The 13258-nt window shown below is 39.1% G+C and overlaps 1 protein-coding gene across 1 annotated transcript in view; it reads left to right on the plus strand.

Moving 5' to 3' along the window:
- Window positions 1–13258, plus strand: part of cpne2 (copine II) — a 72335-nt gene that overhangs the window by 9904 nt on the left and 49173 nt on the right. Inside the window, exons 3-5 of the mRNA XM_038291001.1 lie at window positions 8706–8885; window positions 9102–9176; window positions 12879–12950. Of these exons, the coding sequence (XP_038146929.1) occupies window positions 8706–8885; window positions 9102–9176; window positions 12879–12950 (327 nt within the window). The remainder of the gene's footprint in view (window positions 1–8705; window positions 8886–9101; window positions 9177–12878; window positions 12951–13258) is intronic.

Here is a 13258-nt window from a genome sequence, read left to right on the forward strand (position 1 = left end):
GAGGGTCTGGAGGAAATATTAACCTAAATTATGCAAATGATGAAACATCCAGTTATGAGTCTGCTCAAGCAATTTTCTAAATCCTGTGATCTTCCCCCCTCCTCCAAACTCCAAATCCTAATGCTAATCTCCACACGTGTTATGAGCACAGATATAAGCTTGTAACACTGCAAGTGAGACTTCACATGCAGTGGGATGTTCTGTCACTAAGGTTTAAAATCACACATTTACCAGACTGCGAAATGCAGCCTTATGGAGCCTGAAGTCCTTATTTGTTGCATCTAATAACCGAGTTGCTGAAACCTTTTCACATTATGATACATACTGAAGTAAATCTTCTTTTCCTTTACCACTGGTGTTATAGCTTGTTTTTTTAGATCAAGGAGTGAAAATAAATCTGAGTCTGAATGATGTTATTCCACATATGTCTTTATGAATTACTGCCAGTGAGTGAAATCAAATTAGGCTTGTCCACCAGAGAGCACAAAATGTCCCACTCAGCGCATGTAGGTCACATTTCAGGGACCTACATCACAATCTTCTGACTGATCTATCAAGGTAAAATGAAGTCAGGAAACATAGATCTTTTCAGTTTATACAGACATGGAAAATTATAACTCTACCAATAATGTTAACTCAGTTGGCCATTAACTCCCATGTGAATCATGTGAATAAAACAGACAGGAAATTACAAATAAAATGCCAGAACTATCAATGTGAGAACTTACCTGATTTTTGTCAGATAATTGGCTTGATTTGAACTTTTAGATTAAACTTGTGAGCTACTACAGTTTTACCTTTAAATAAATGAGAAAAAGTGAAGACAAATAGAGCGGTCTAATAATTTTTTTCAGTCACTGTCTATTCACGTGCATTAACTCATGCAAACCTACAGACTCATAAAGCCAGGCATACACTGCGATTTTTTTGCCCTTTTTGGGACTAATCTCCAGTGATGCAAGAATTTTTTGATCGGGCCAACTAATAGCCTGATCGTGTAGAATTTAGGGGGTAACGATCGGTGATCAGCCTCTCCCGACCACCTCTCGATCAGGAATCGCAAGGTCGGAAGAAAATCAAACAGTTGTCGTCGTAAGGTAGCATTAAAGCATCAGGCAGCACAGTGTGAGAACATGCATCATGAGCTGTGAACTTTTAAACCCTGCAGTTTTGTCGTACAGTATGAGCTGTAGCTGTGTGTAACGATTGAAAATATCGCACAGGTCCTCTTTTTTCATTTTTGCTCCACATTCATTATTGATCTAAGTAACTTTTCATTTTGAGAGGTAATTGATTTCTGTTGTTCCCTTAAGGACAGCTTAAATATAGCTATGATATGAAAATCTTCTTCATGGTCGCAGATTGTTTTGATTCCTATCATCACCTCCTCTACATAATTGTTATAGTGTCTTTCTCTTGACTATAGAGGCTCTATGGAGGAGTTTCTCCTCATGCATGCTTTGGTAATATTTTTCTCACAGTCCAAAACAAGGTCGGTAATGGCTACTGGTGTCTCTAAATTACCCCGTATAAGAGCTTGTTCAGGCTTGTTCATTCTGCATGCCTCTGTGTTGCTCTGACCACCTCCCTAAAATAATCCATTTATATCTCCCAGTGACTGCAGTAGATAGGCACACTCAGCATTGTGTTGTTTTGTTTTTTGTTTTTTTGTTATTTTACCATTTACCATTTCCTAAGGACCCTCTTCTTTCACACTTTTTCTTCCACTTAAAAATATAGTGGAGGATTTTCACGAATTTGTTTTCACGAAAGACCCGCTCTCTCCACTTAAAAAAAAGGCCCATGCACAACCCTATACCCGCTCCTGCGAGGGAACGCCTATTAAACACATGCAAGAGCATGCACAAGCCCCTTCTTTGTTTCAATGCTCTGTTTAAAAGTTGCTATCTGCATCGCTCATACAAGCTTACTTTCCTAATCAAGATTTTGCTAATTTTCCACTATGTCAGACTCACCACCGGTAAGTTAAAATGGGATAAGTTAAGACGGCCGTACGTAAATATATCAGCAGAACTATTGAAAATTGATCCACCCAGAAAAAGAATATCCTCCACTATTCCTTTAACTTTCCATGTGGATGCAGCACACTGTCAACAGCAAGGTTCATTAGGAAGGACCAATTACTAGACAACTTTTAGGTCAAAAGTGTTGCCTATGGTTGTATAGGCATTTTTTTTAACATATTAGTTGCTTAAATAAATGACATTTTCAATTATCTACTGTATATTGAGCTGTAAACCTCCTTACATACAATCAAAGGATGATAATCGTTCTGCAGTCAGTTCTTAACCTGCGGCTCAGTTTAGATTACAGCACTAACATCAAGTCAACTGTAGCAGCTCAATCACAGTCTTTTTTTTTGAAGTTATTTTTTTTTTTCCCCCACTATTCCCTATTCTTTTAAATAATAGGGCAGATTTGAAATTTGTTCGGAAATCTACTAAAGGTCTACTAAATCCAGGTCAGGCAAACAGCTCAGAACAGGATGGTTCTGAGATCCAGGAGTCCACAATCCGCAAGGGGTTCCAATCTGAACAGGAACAGACAGATCTAGGGTTCCAGGAATTCACAGAGTGTTCAGGCAGGTTCAGAGCTCCTTGAGCCTGGCAAAGTGCTCAGACACACACGCTCTCAAGAAAACTGGCAGGCTTAGTAGTTGAGAGGTAGAAACAAGACATGGTGCCAGGAGAACTGCAGAACTTTAAACTGGCTCCCTCCAATGAGCCAAAACAGGAACAAGGCACGCTTCAGTTGATAAGAGCCAGGACTATGGGACTTTAAATTAGCTCCCCCCAGGACACGATCAGCAGATGACAAGACAAACACCAACAACCCTCTCTAACCACTGACCTATGAGAACAAAACTTGATCTAAGGAAAAACACAGAGCTCTCAAACTCAAACTCAAACTTAAAGATCTGGCATTGATAGCTGGGCTGAGCCATATTTAAAGCAGAAGGAGCAGGTGGATAAGATGAATGATAAAAAGTGACCGTGTAGGGTAAGGGTAGGTGAGTGAAGTGAGCAATTAGGCCAGTTATCATGGGCAGCAAACATGAAAATGTTAGCTTTGAATAGCTGAGGTTTTATCCCATTTTCAATATCAAAGCTTTCAATTTTGGATTTGATTGCTCAAGTCTCCAATAGCATTGCTTTTCAGGAATGGTTGTTTTGATGTTTAACAAGTAAAAGCCCTTGTTCTGGTCTCATTGATTAAGTTTCATTAAACTGAGCCTATGTACGTACAGAGACTCTGCTCTTTGTTTTGGTTGTTTTTATTTTGAACCATTTTATTTTCTTCCCATTTCCACATTTTGTGTTTTGTTGCAATTTGAAGCTTTTTGGATAAAAAACAAAATAAATAAAAAGAAAGAAAAAAAAAGCCATTCCTCCTCTATCTGTTCCCTAAGCATCTGATATTTGTGCAGTTGAATAAAGAGGCTCTCACTGTTGTCATATCCAGAGGACAATTCTTCTGTCTGAATGTGTTTCGGTGACCTGTTTTCTGTTCTTTTGTTGTCTCATGCATGGGATAGTAAACACAGGAAGATAGAAGTCAGTCTGACAAAAGTACAAAGTGCTGCAAGGGTCCTGTTCATCTCCATATCCCTGTGAGCCAGGTTAAAATCCACTCTGACAGAAATCTAAGACACTTGAGCCTGCCGGGCTGCCATAATGTCCTGGTAAATTCCAAGTTTAAGCCGTGAAGCGCAGCCTTTCTCCTCTGTTCCCCTTCCCTCGTCAGACGGAAGGATCAGTGCTGGAAGCTTCGGAAGCAGGCAGAAGTTAAATACCAATTTTCACTGCAGAGATACATTATCAGCTTTCGTCTTCTCATTTTATGTTTCTCATTACAGTTTCCCCAGTCAAGAATTTCGCATATTTGGTAAAAATCAGCAAAGTTGCTTAACTTAAGGTCCCACCTGAGCGGTTTAATCAGGATCCGAAGCTTATCTGCAGCTGGTTGTCAGATTAAAGGTCCTCTGGAAATTAGTCCTTCTACCACAGTGTACGAGATGCATAGTTTTCTTTAAACATTGCACCATTCAGTATCAGGGGCAGGTCAAGAGGGGGGCCAGGGCCACCCCTGTGGCCACCCACCCTTACCAGGTGATTTATTGTTTCCCCTGGGATGTACTTCAGTACCCCTGGAACAAGCAGTTCTCCGCTAAGCCTGATGGTGGCAGCAGCAATATCATCATGTGGAATTTCCTACTTTGACATTTTAACGCTGGTATTTTAACCAAAAACCTAATACAAAAATGCAGCAAAAAAATCATTCACAACACTATACTATATACTACTAGAAGAATAATCCTGAATATCCAGAATGTTTGCTCTTTTATGAATTCGTTTTTAGGTTTTGTAAGGGAGAGTTTGTCTTTGCAGTCACCCAAATGTTCTCTAGAGATAAAAAAAAAACATTGCCAAACCCATTTATATATTGTTTAGAACCATAACTTAATTTGAATGGTACAAATGTCTAAATAGGTGCATAAGTTTATCAGTAAGGACCCTAATATAAAATTTGGTCTGTTTTCAGTGATTTATTTGGAAGTTGTAGGTGTTTTGTCTGTTAATTTTCCTGTTGGTGTAGTTTGAGCAGTATAGATTGACCATAAGATGTTTTTTTGGCATCTATCAGGTTTCAGCACCCCTCAGAGCAGATTGGCCCCTGGGTAGAGAAAAAGGCTGCAGACACTGACACTCTGATAGGCGGCTCATTTCCACGTGGAATGTCCGTGGGTGAAGCATAATGAGCGCTTTAGCAACACCGGGATAAAGTTCCTAGAAATGCCACGGTCACCATGACCAAATCATTTGAAAAATCTTTTATGAAAAAAATGAAAAATCTTTTATGTCTGTCAATATGCACTATCCAGAACTCCTCAAGGGAAAAAAAAAATGTTCCACCTGGTTTAATTTTGCAAAATGTCTTCTTTAAGGAACATTTTGCTATCCAATTATTTATCAATTAATAAAAAACAAAAATCAGATTAATCGATTTGCTAAATAATGGTTAGTTGCAGGCCTAGTCTCAACATCTCCCCCACTAGCAGTGAGGGTTCCTTCTTTATGGCTATTTTCCACCTTGACATCAGCAGAACCCAATAATCCTGACCTGTAAACTGCCAAAAGCTCCTTTTTTTTATTTTACTCACTTTTGTGTCAGTATAGGTAATTTTACCTCAGAGAACACAAAAATCCCCTGTGGCATTCCCCAGGGAACCATCTCCCCAGTTCTACAGTCCTTTCACTGGCGCAGAGAATATACTTAATACCTCCTTTAGTCTACAAATGATTGAATGGCTTAGCACCAAAACCATACCGACATGTCAGTGGATCAACCACCAAGACCGCGGTCTTCTGGCTTATGCTCACTAATTTGGAATATACTCCCAGAACACTATAATGTTGTTGTACTGTAATGCTAAAACTCTTAGTTGATATCAAAAACGTTTGTTCATAGTGGCCTTTGATGGTGCTATGTAAACAATATTAGTTGAGTTTTCAGTTGAACTTAATTTTTTTAACCAATTATTTTATCTCTAAATTGTCCTTAGGTGTGAGTGTGTGCGTGAATGGTTGTTTGTCCTGTGTGTCTCTGTGTTGCCCTGCGATGGACTGGCGACCTGTCCAAGGTATACCCCGCCTCTCGCCGATAGACTGCTGGAGATAGGCACCAGCACCCCTCGCGACCCCACTCGGGACAAGCGTGTCAGATAATGGATGGATGGATGGAATTATTTTATCTTTTGTTTTATTAACATATTTTAATTAAGTACATTTGATTCCCTTTTATTAATGAGTCTTAAGCATAAATTCAATCTGGAAGATTCTGATCAGCCTCACCTGGATCACCTGCTGGAGTCCTACCTCCAAACCTTTAGCCAATCATCCTCAGGACCGCTCCACTCCCAGAGTCAATCGACTTAAAGGTCTCCTTCTTCAAGAGTTTTTCCTGATGTTCCTCCTGCTTACCACCCGTTTCTCCACCCCTTCTCCTCTCCAAGAGGGAATGTTGGGAAAGGCTCCATCCCTTTCATCCTGGGCTTATTCCACCATCAGTGTCTGGACAGCGTGGGGAAGATTGATCCTCTGTCTCTCCTAAATCCATCGATCTGATCATCCATCAGTTCAGAAAATCAAGTCTTCAGCCAATGTCTAAGCACCAAAACTGATATATTATTATTCTTGTCAATAAACTCTTCTAATTGTAACTTCTCTCTCTGTGAGTCTATCCAAGTTGAATTCATGTTAACTATATGCCATCGCAGTATTTTTATTGACTTACTGAAATGTGCCACATGGCCTGTAAATGGCCTTTACTTATATAACGCTTTTTCAAGTCAAGAGACTTGATCAAAGCGCTTTACACTACATTCAGTCATTCACTCGCACACTGATGGTGGCAAGCTACTTTGTAGCCACAGCTGCCCTACAGTATGTGCCATATGAATATTTGGCTAGTATTTTATTTTATTTTTTCTCCAAAATCCTACAGACAACAAAACATATTTTACATGCCTGCTTGACAAATAAAAACATATTTGAATTTGTTGTGTAAGCTGAAAGCCTGAAAGCCTAAAAGAAAACCACAGGTCTGCTAAGGATCGGTTAAATAAAAAGGAATTTCCAAGCACTCATCATTGCAAGGCTTTAATGAAATAAGACGTGCCTGTGAAGCATTTCGCTCTGAGCCAGAGAACCAGTGACCCAACACATGGACAGATGTAATTCATTCTCAGGACGGTGATTCTTCACGGTTGTTATCTCCGTTAAATCAGTTTAAACTGCTTCCTCTATAGGCTGTAGTTCAGATGTGATGACAGGCTAAATATGCACTGACCTCATCTAATGACAGATAAACAGTTCCCTGTGAGTCAGACTGGAGAGAGTAGCACAACCAGCGAGTTAGTCATCCATGCACCTTGTTTAGTGGAGTCAGAGTAAAGACCGTGACTTAGATTGTCCTTTTAGAGACGCCCACATGCTCTGGGACGTCTGTGTCCTGTCTGGGCTGGTTCTGTGGGGCTCTGTATGGTATAATTAGAAAGCGACATCATAAAGCAAACTATGCTTCTCTTGCTCCTTTATTTTATTTTTACGAAACAGTCGCTAATGAATAAATAAATGAATAGAACAATTTTGTTTAACATCCAGAACAATTGATCCAACTCGTTAATTTAAAATTAGAACAAAGCATAAAATCAAATCAAATTAATTAATCAACAAAAATAATGAATTAGCTTTTTTTTTTTTAAATAGCTGACTATTTTTGTAAATTTTGCTCTATTTGACAGTTGGAGCAGAGTGGGTGAGCCAGGGCACCACTGGGCCTGAAAAGCACTGTCCAAGCAGTGAAACACAGAGGTGTTAAGGGCAGATCATACTTCTGCAACAGCACACATCAAATGTCGCTTGGGTCTGGTCACAAACCAGTTTTGCTGGTATGCTTCTGCACCATCGGTCTGGAATTTCTAAGGATGCACAGCAGTTTCCCACCAAAGCACAAGGGGGGAGCCTATTCGAGAACTCGAATGGCCACAAGAACTTCGTTTCGACAAAGGCCTTGGCATCTTTATATAATTTGTCTGAGGCATCGTACAAGTGGTTGTACCTCCGAACCTCCTCGATTAAAACTTTTGTCGCAGTTGTCCTCGGTTTTTAAAAATGGCGCGCCCCAGCACCTAATCGAGGAGGAGGACCACACAGACAGCTGGAAAGGCATACCAAGGACCAATCACAGCCGCTTTTTATCTTCACAGTCCGATGTGTAGTCAGGATTTTTTTAGGCACGCAATGACGGTTGAAGGACCTCTGTGCGGGGGCGTGGACGCGCACAGAGAAAGATTTGACGGGTGCAGAGGCTATGGGTCAGAAGCATAAATTGGCCTTTAATCTTGGCACCTCGAGGTTTAATTGCTGGGACACACAGATAGTTTCAGGTAATAATATGGGGTAACTGAAACTCATTAGCAGTCTGAAAGGAAACTTTTTACTTTTGGAACTCGGGTTTTAAGATGTCACAATCAATTAGAATCCGGGTTGGCAAAAGGGCTGGTAGCCTTCATCCTGAGCATAATTCTAACCTAATTTATGGGGGCCGAATAAAACGATTTTTTACTCTTTTAATTAAATTAATTAACTTGGGTCTAACAGATTGGGGAAGTTGGTGGAAGAACATTTCAGCAAGTCAACGTTTTATTATACAGAATAGGGCTAAGTTTGTAATAAGAAATCTCAATTTTTTTTTTACATTTTTGGATTTTCCTCTCCCAAAACGAAAACATCCACGTCTGTCTCCAGAGTTGTGTTGTTTCCCTAGCTTTGGATGTTCCCTTTTCAGGATGCATTGTTGTGGGGCTTGTTTGAAAAAGTAGTTACTACTATTTGCATGCATGAATCTGTTGCATGTCTTATTTCTATTTCATGTGGGAAGACTACAAATAGAGCTATTTTGAGATGCCGTTTTTATTTTGATATTTAAAATAAGGATAATTTTCCACCCACTATACAGAAGAATTCCAGCTTAATTGTAGACATTATAAAAGCTGTGAAAGTCAACAACCTATATAAGATAAAGTATGTTAAACATTAAGTAACATTAAGCATTTAATAATCAAATAAAAAGTGTATAACATTAAAAACTTGCTGTTTCCTGCTTTGTTCCTGGTCTTTTAGCTGGGACGGACTGAGACAGCAGTGAACAACCTAAACCCAGTGTTTGGGGTCAAGTTCCAGGTGGATTATCATTTCGAAGAGATTCAGAAGCTTCGCTTTGCCATGTTTGATGAAGACAAGTGTGCAACGCAGCTTTATGAACACGACTTCCTGGGAGAATTCATCTGTACTCTGGGCGTGGTACGGCAGGACTTTCTTTTTCTTAGATCTACAATGTAACAGCTGGTGGAAAGGTGTAATTTAATTAACTAAATTAGTGTTTGAGTAGTAGACAGTGCAGGAAAATTGACCAAGCTAGAGTAAGATAGGCTGCTGTAAACACTCTGACTTTAAGATCTAAATTCCTCTTATTGTTTAAGAATTTAGATGATTCTTTCTTTTTACATTATCTTGTAGATCGTGTCAAATAAGAAACTTCACAAACCATTGATATTGGCCAATGGCAAGCCAGCTGGCAAAGGTTCTATCACGGTAAGATTAATACATATTTTTTCCATTTCCTTTTGGTCTTTATAGCGTTTATTACCTCCAAAGGATAAAACACTTGACACTCAGTTTCGATTTTTTACTTTTTCAGTAAAAACTATAGAGGGATTATTTGTTTATCAACACGGCGGATGCGCGCGCATCTTAACTGCAAAAAGTGCTGGGTCCTTTAAAGCGTCTGGTCGAATGTTGTGATTATACGCGGTTATTTAGCAGTTGCGATCTGCCAGCTAGCAATGTTGTCAGCGTACTACAACAGTTTATCACCTAGTGATAAAATAAGTTATGCTGCTAAATTAACACTAGTTAATGGAATACGTCTTAATGACCCATACGCGTTACATGCCGGTGAGTGGATAAATGACGAGAAAAAATGGCCCAAAATTCAGTGGCCGGACATTCATTCCCACCTGTTCAAAGTGCAATAGGCATTTCCACTACGAATGTGCAAAAGTAAAAAGAAAGGCTAAAGAATGGTATTGTGATCAGTGCATAAAACAGAAAAACTAGAAAAAATGCACTCTGAAACATAGAGTTGTAACTGTACCTGTGCTTACCATTCAAAGTATGCACTAAGGTTCTCAGTGTGCATCTTATGACAAGATTGTTTAATATTGTTATTTTTATTATTGGTTACATGCACAAGAATAAATATATTTCAATGTTTCCTTGACTCTTGAATACTTTATTAATATTTACACAGGGTTTACACAGGTATCAGCTGATTGAATTGTTTTCTTTTCAATGGCAAAACACAAAGCAAAATATCTGCATATTTCATTTAAGATTTTCAAATATATCATACAACAAAGGAATGAGGAAAAATCTCAATATTCAAAAGCAAACTGGATACAACACACATTTTGAACCAAAACTGCTGCAAAATGTTTTAAACCACAGCTTTTGAATGTTCAATGAGCTTATGCAGTGAAAAAACTTAGGCAATCATTTTTTTCAAAAAAATAATATTCAATGACATTTAAACCTCAATTCATAGATGTTAACAACATTAAGGCCTTAATTTTGGCACAATTCAATTAAGGGCTTTTAATTTATTTTCTAGGGACTATGCATTTGCAAATGTTTGTCAATGCTGCAAAAACAATTACAATGTCATCTAACAGGTCCACCTGTGATAAAGGAATAACTAGGGTTGGGAATTGAAAAGATTTTCACGATTCCGATTCCCTTTTCGATTCTATTAAACGATTCGATTCTTTATCGATTCTTTTTTCGATTCCAATTTGGGGGAAAAAGGAGAACAAACAGTTTGATTATCAGAATCAACTTTGTTTACTTAACTATTGCACAATCTTACAAACTCAACAAGATCAAGATGTCCACAGGAAATGTGAAACTGGAGTAACATCTGTGTTTAAATGAAAAATGAATACAAGAACAAACTTAATAACCAACAATGTCTAATAACAAATGATGGGATAATAACCTATTTTAAATAACAAAAAATACTAATTATAAAAAATTAGTAGGGAAAATTAACAGTTCTTTTGCAGAAAGATGAGCATATCTGCTTTTTCTGGAAGGATACAGGATCTTTCAGGGCTTATGGTGTCTCCAGCCGTGGAGAACACCCTCTCAGATGGGGTGGAGGAAGCCTGCACACAGAGGTAGTTTTCAGCCAGTCCAGATAGCAAGGGCAGCGTATCTTGCTTGTTCCACCACCACAGTGTGGCGCTATCCCTGCAGGGGATGGAGGGCAAGCTTTTATAGAGCTGGATTTCCTGATCTACCCTCTGGGCTAAGGAAAGACGGGGCTTTGATTCAAAAAGTGACCGCAGCTCGCTGTCTTCCTCCTCGAATAGTTATTTCCAAATTGCGTAACTTGCGTAACTTACGTAACGTACGTAAAAAACGTGACGTAAGTCATGCTCCCCAGAGCCGGCGCTCTAGGCTCTGGTGCTGCGGGAATCGAAAAAAGAATCGTTCAGCGAGCTGCCAAACGATGCCATGGAATCGGAAAATACGGAACCGGTTCTGAACAGGAACCGGTTTTCGATTCCCATCCCTAGGAATAACAGTAGTAAGACTTCGGAAAGTTTTCCATCTCCCTATTATTCTTTCATTGTGTATTCTAACATTGGACAAACGCCTCGATGTTTCCACCTCTTGAGCAGACAACTGCTTTTTACCTTTGGTAAAGTGAGGGATCCTCAGGGTAGCACCACGCAAGGCAAGCTCATCTCTAATGGTAAAACCACGATCTGCTAGTATCTCATCATTTACTTGTAGAAGGTCATAAAATCCAGACTCGGCTGTAAGTTGTTTATCAGAAACACGCCCACCCCAACCTGCAGACAGAAATGTAATTGCTCCTGCAGGTGACATGCCAACCAAATACTTAACCGTGTTATGGCTCTTATAATTTGAATATGTTTGGGCTCTGGCTGTTAAATTTGTTGGTCTGTTAATAAAAACGCTGGTATTTAGGTTTGAAACATTTTGGCATATTCTTTAATATAGCATGCTTACTTGGCCACTTAATCAAAGGTTTCAAAATCTGAGACATAATAGGCAGCCAACTTCTTAAGATTTTAGAGATGTCACATTCGTTAACATTAAATCTGAATGCAATATCCTTGTTGGTGAGTCCTAATCTGAGTTTCATGAGTACAGCCAAAAGATGATCCTCTAGGGTCAGAGAGCCACGGATGACCTCAACACTGTCCTTAACCGTCTGCAGGACCCAATTAAAGAGGGCACTGGTTAGACCTGTGAAAAACAGCACCTGTGCTGCTTTACACTTCAGTGATGCAAAAGAGAACTGTGCAGTCCCGAGCATTTCTTTTAATTGTTCATTCTCTGTTTTCAGTTTGTTGATGTCCTCACGCAGGTTATCACACTCTGTATGAAGTTGGCTGTACTTCAGCTGGAGGTCATCATGGACAGTCTTTGGGACCATACCTTCTGAAAAATAAATACAAATTTTACATTCTTATCTTAGTCAATCAATTGAAAAGACAGCACACACAGAGAAGTTTAGACCAGAAAACGTGATGATGTTAATGATAAAACTTATGGCTGACCCGATGAGTTGCAACTTGATAAGACTGAATCAAGGTACATTAGCTTGTATGCTAGTTATGCTCCAATGTGTTTTGTACGATTCATTAATCCCGTTTATATATGTAATACTTAATAATTGTATGTAAAACCATTGTTTGTAAAACCAGCGATGCCGTTTAGCTTTTTTATAGATAAGACTTACCTGAGATAAAGTGATCGCTGCAGATTGATGCATTTTTAATCATCTGCTCGTTCCAATCGCTTCTTCTGATGGCTTGCAACCAAAGACGTCTCTTGTTTGCCTTGAAAGGGGTGCGAGTTGATGGGATTCGGTAAAACTTGCGCGTTTTATTGTTTTTATCAAAACGGTTCGTGCAACCGACAGCACAACAAGACATGTTAGCGGCTCTTTCTGCAGGCGACATGCGCGTATTGGTGCCGGAAGTGACGTAGAGTGACGTTGCCTGATAATCCCTCTATAAACTAATGATAAAGCAAATGCTGTTAGTTTTTCATAGAATATAACAAACTCTTAAATTGTTTTGCTCTTGTTGTTGTAATATAGAATTGTTCACTGTTGCTTCCTGCAATGGGGAAGCAATTTTTGTTTTTGATTGTTCTCCATGGTTTGTGTTTGAGTGTTTTTTTGTGCATTTACTTCAGATAACAGCACAGGAGCTGTCTGACAACAGAATCATCACTTTGACCCTGAGTGGGCGTAAACTGGATAAAAAGGTGGGCAGTAAGAGCCACACATTTGCACACAAACACAAAACCCGTGGATTTACTCTGAAACTCAGAATGCATACACAAACAAGCATGCATGTAAATAGTGCAGTGCATACTAATTCAAAACACAAAACCCACACAGAAAACATTCCATGAAAATGTTTTACACCAATTTTTTTTTGTCTTTAAATTCCAGAAATTCCGGTGCATTTTTTAACATACATAAACAGTGCATGATGCCTTAGTTTTAGCATTTGAGTCCGATTCTAACATCTGCTCTGCTGAGAAGAGCTATTTAAATACTGCATTTAAAC

This window comes from Cyprinodon tularosa, unplaced genomic scaffold (assembly GCF_016077235.1).
Source record: "Cyprinodon tularosa strain WSP-4 unplaced genomic scaffold, ASM1607723v1 ctg290, whole genome shotgun sequence".
NCBI classification, from domain to species: Eukaryota; Metazoa; Chordata; class Actinopteri; order Cyprinodontiformes; family Cyprinodontidae; genus Cyprinodon; species Cyprinodon tularosa.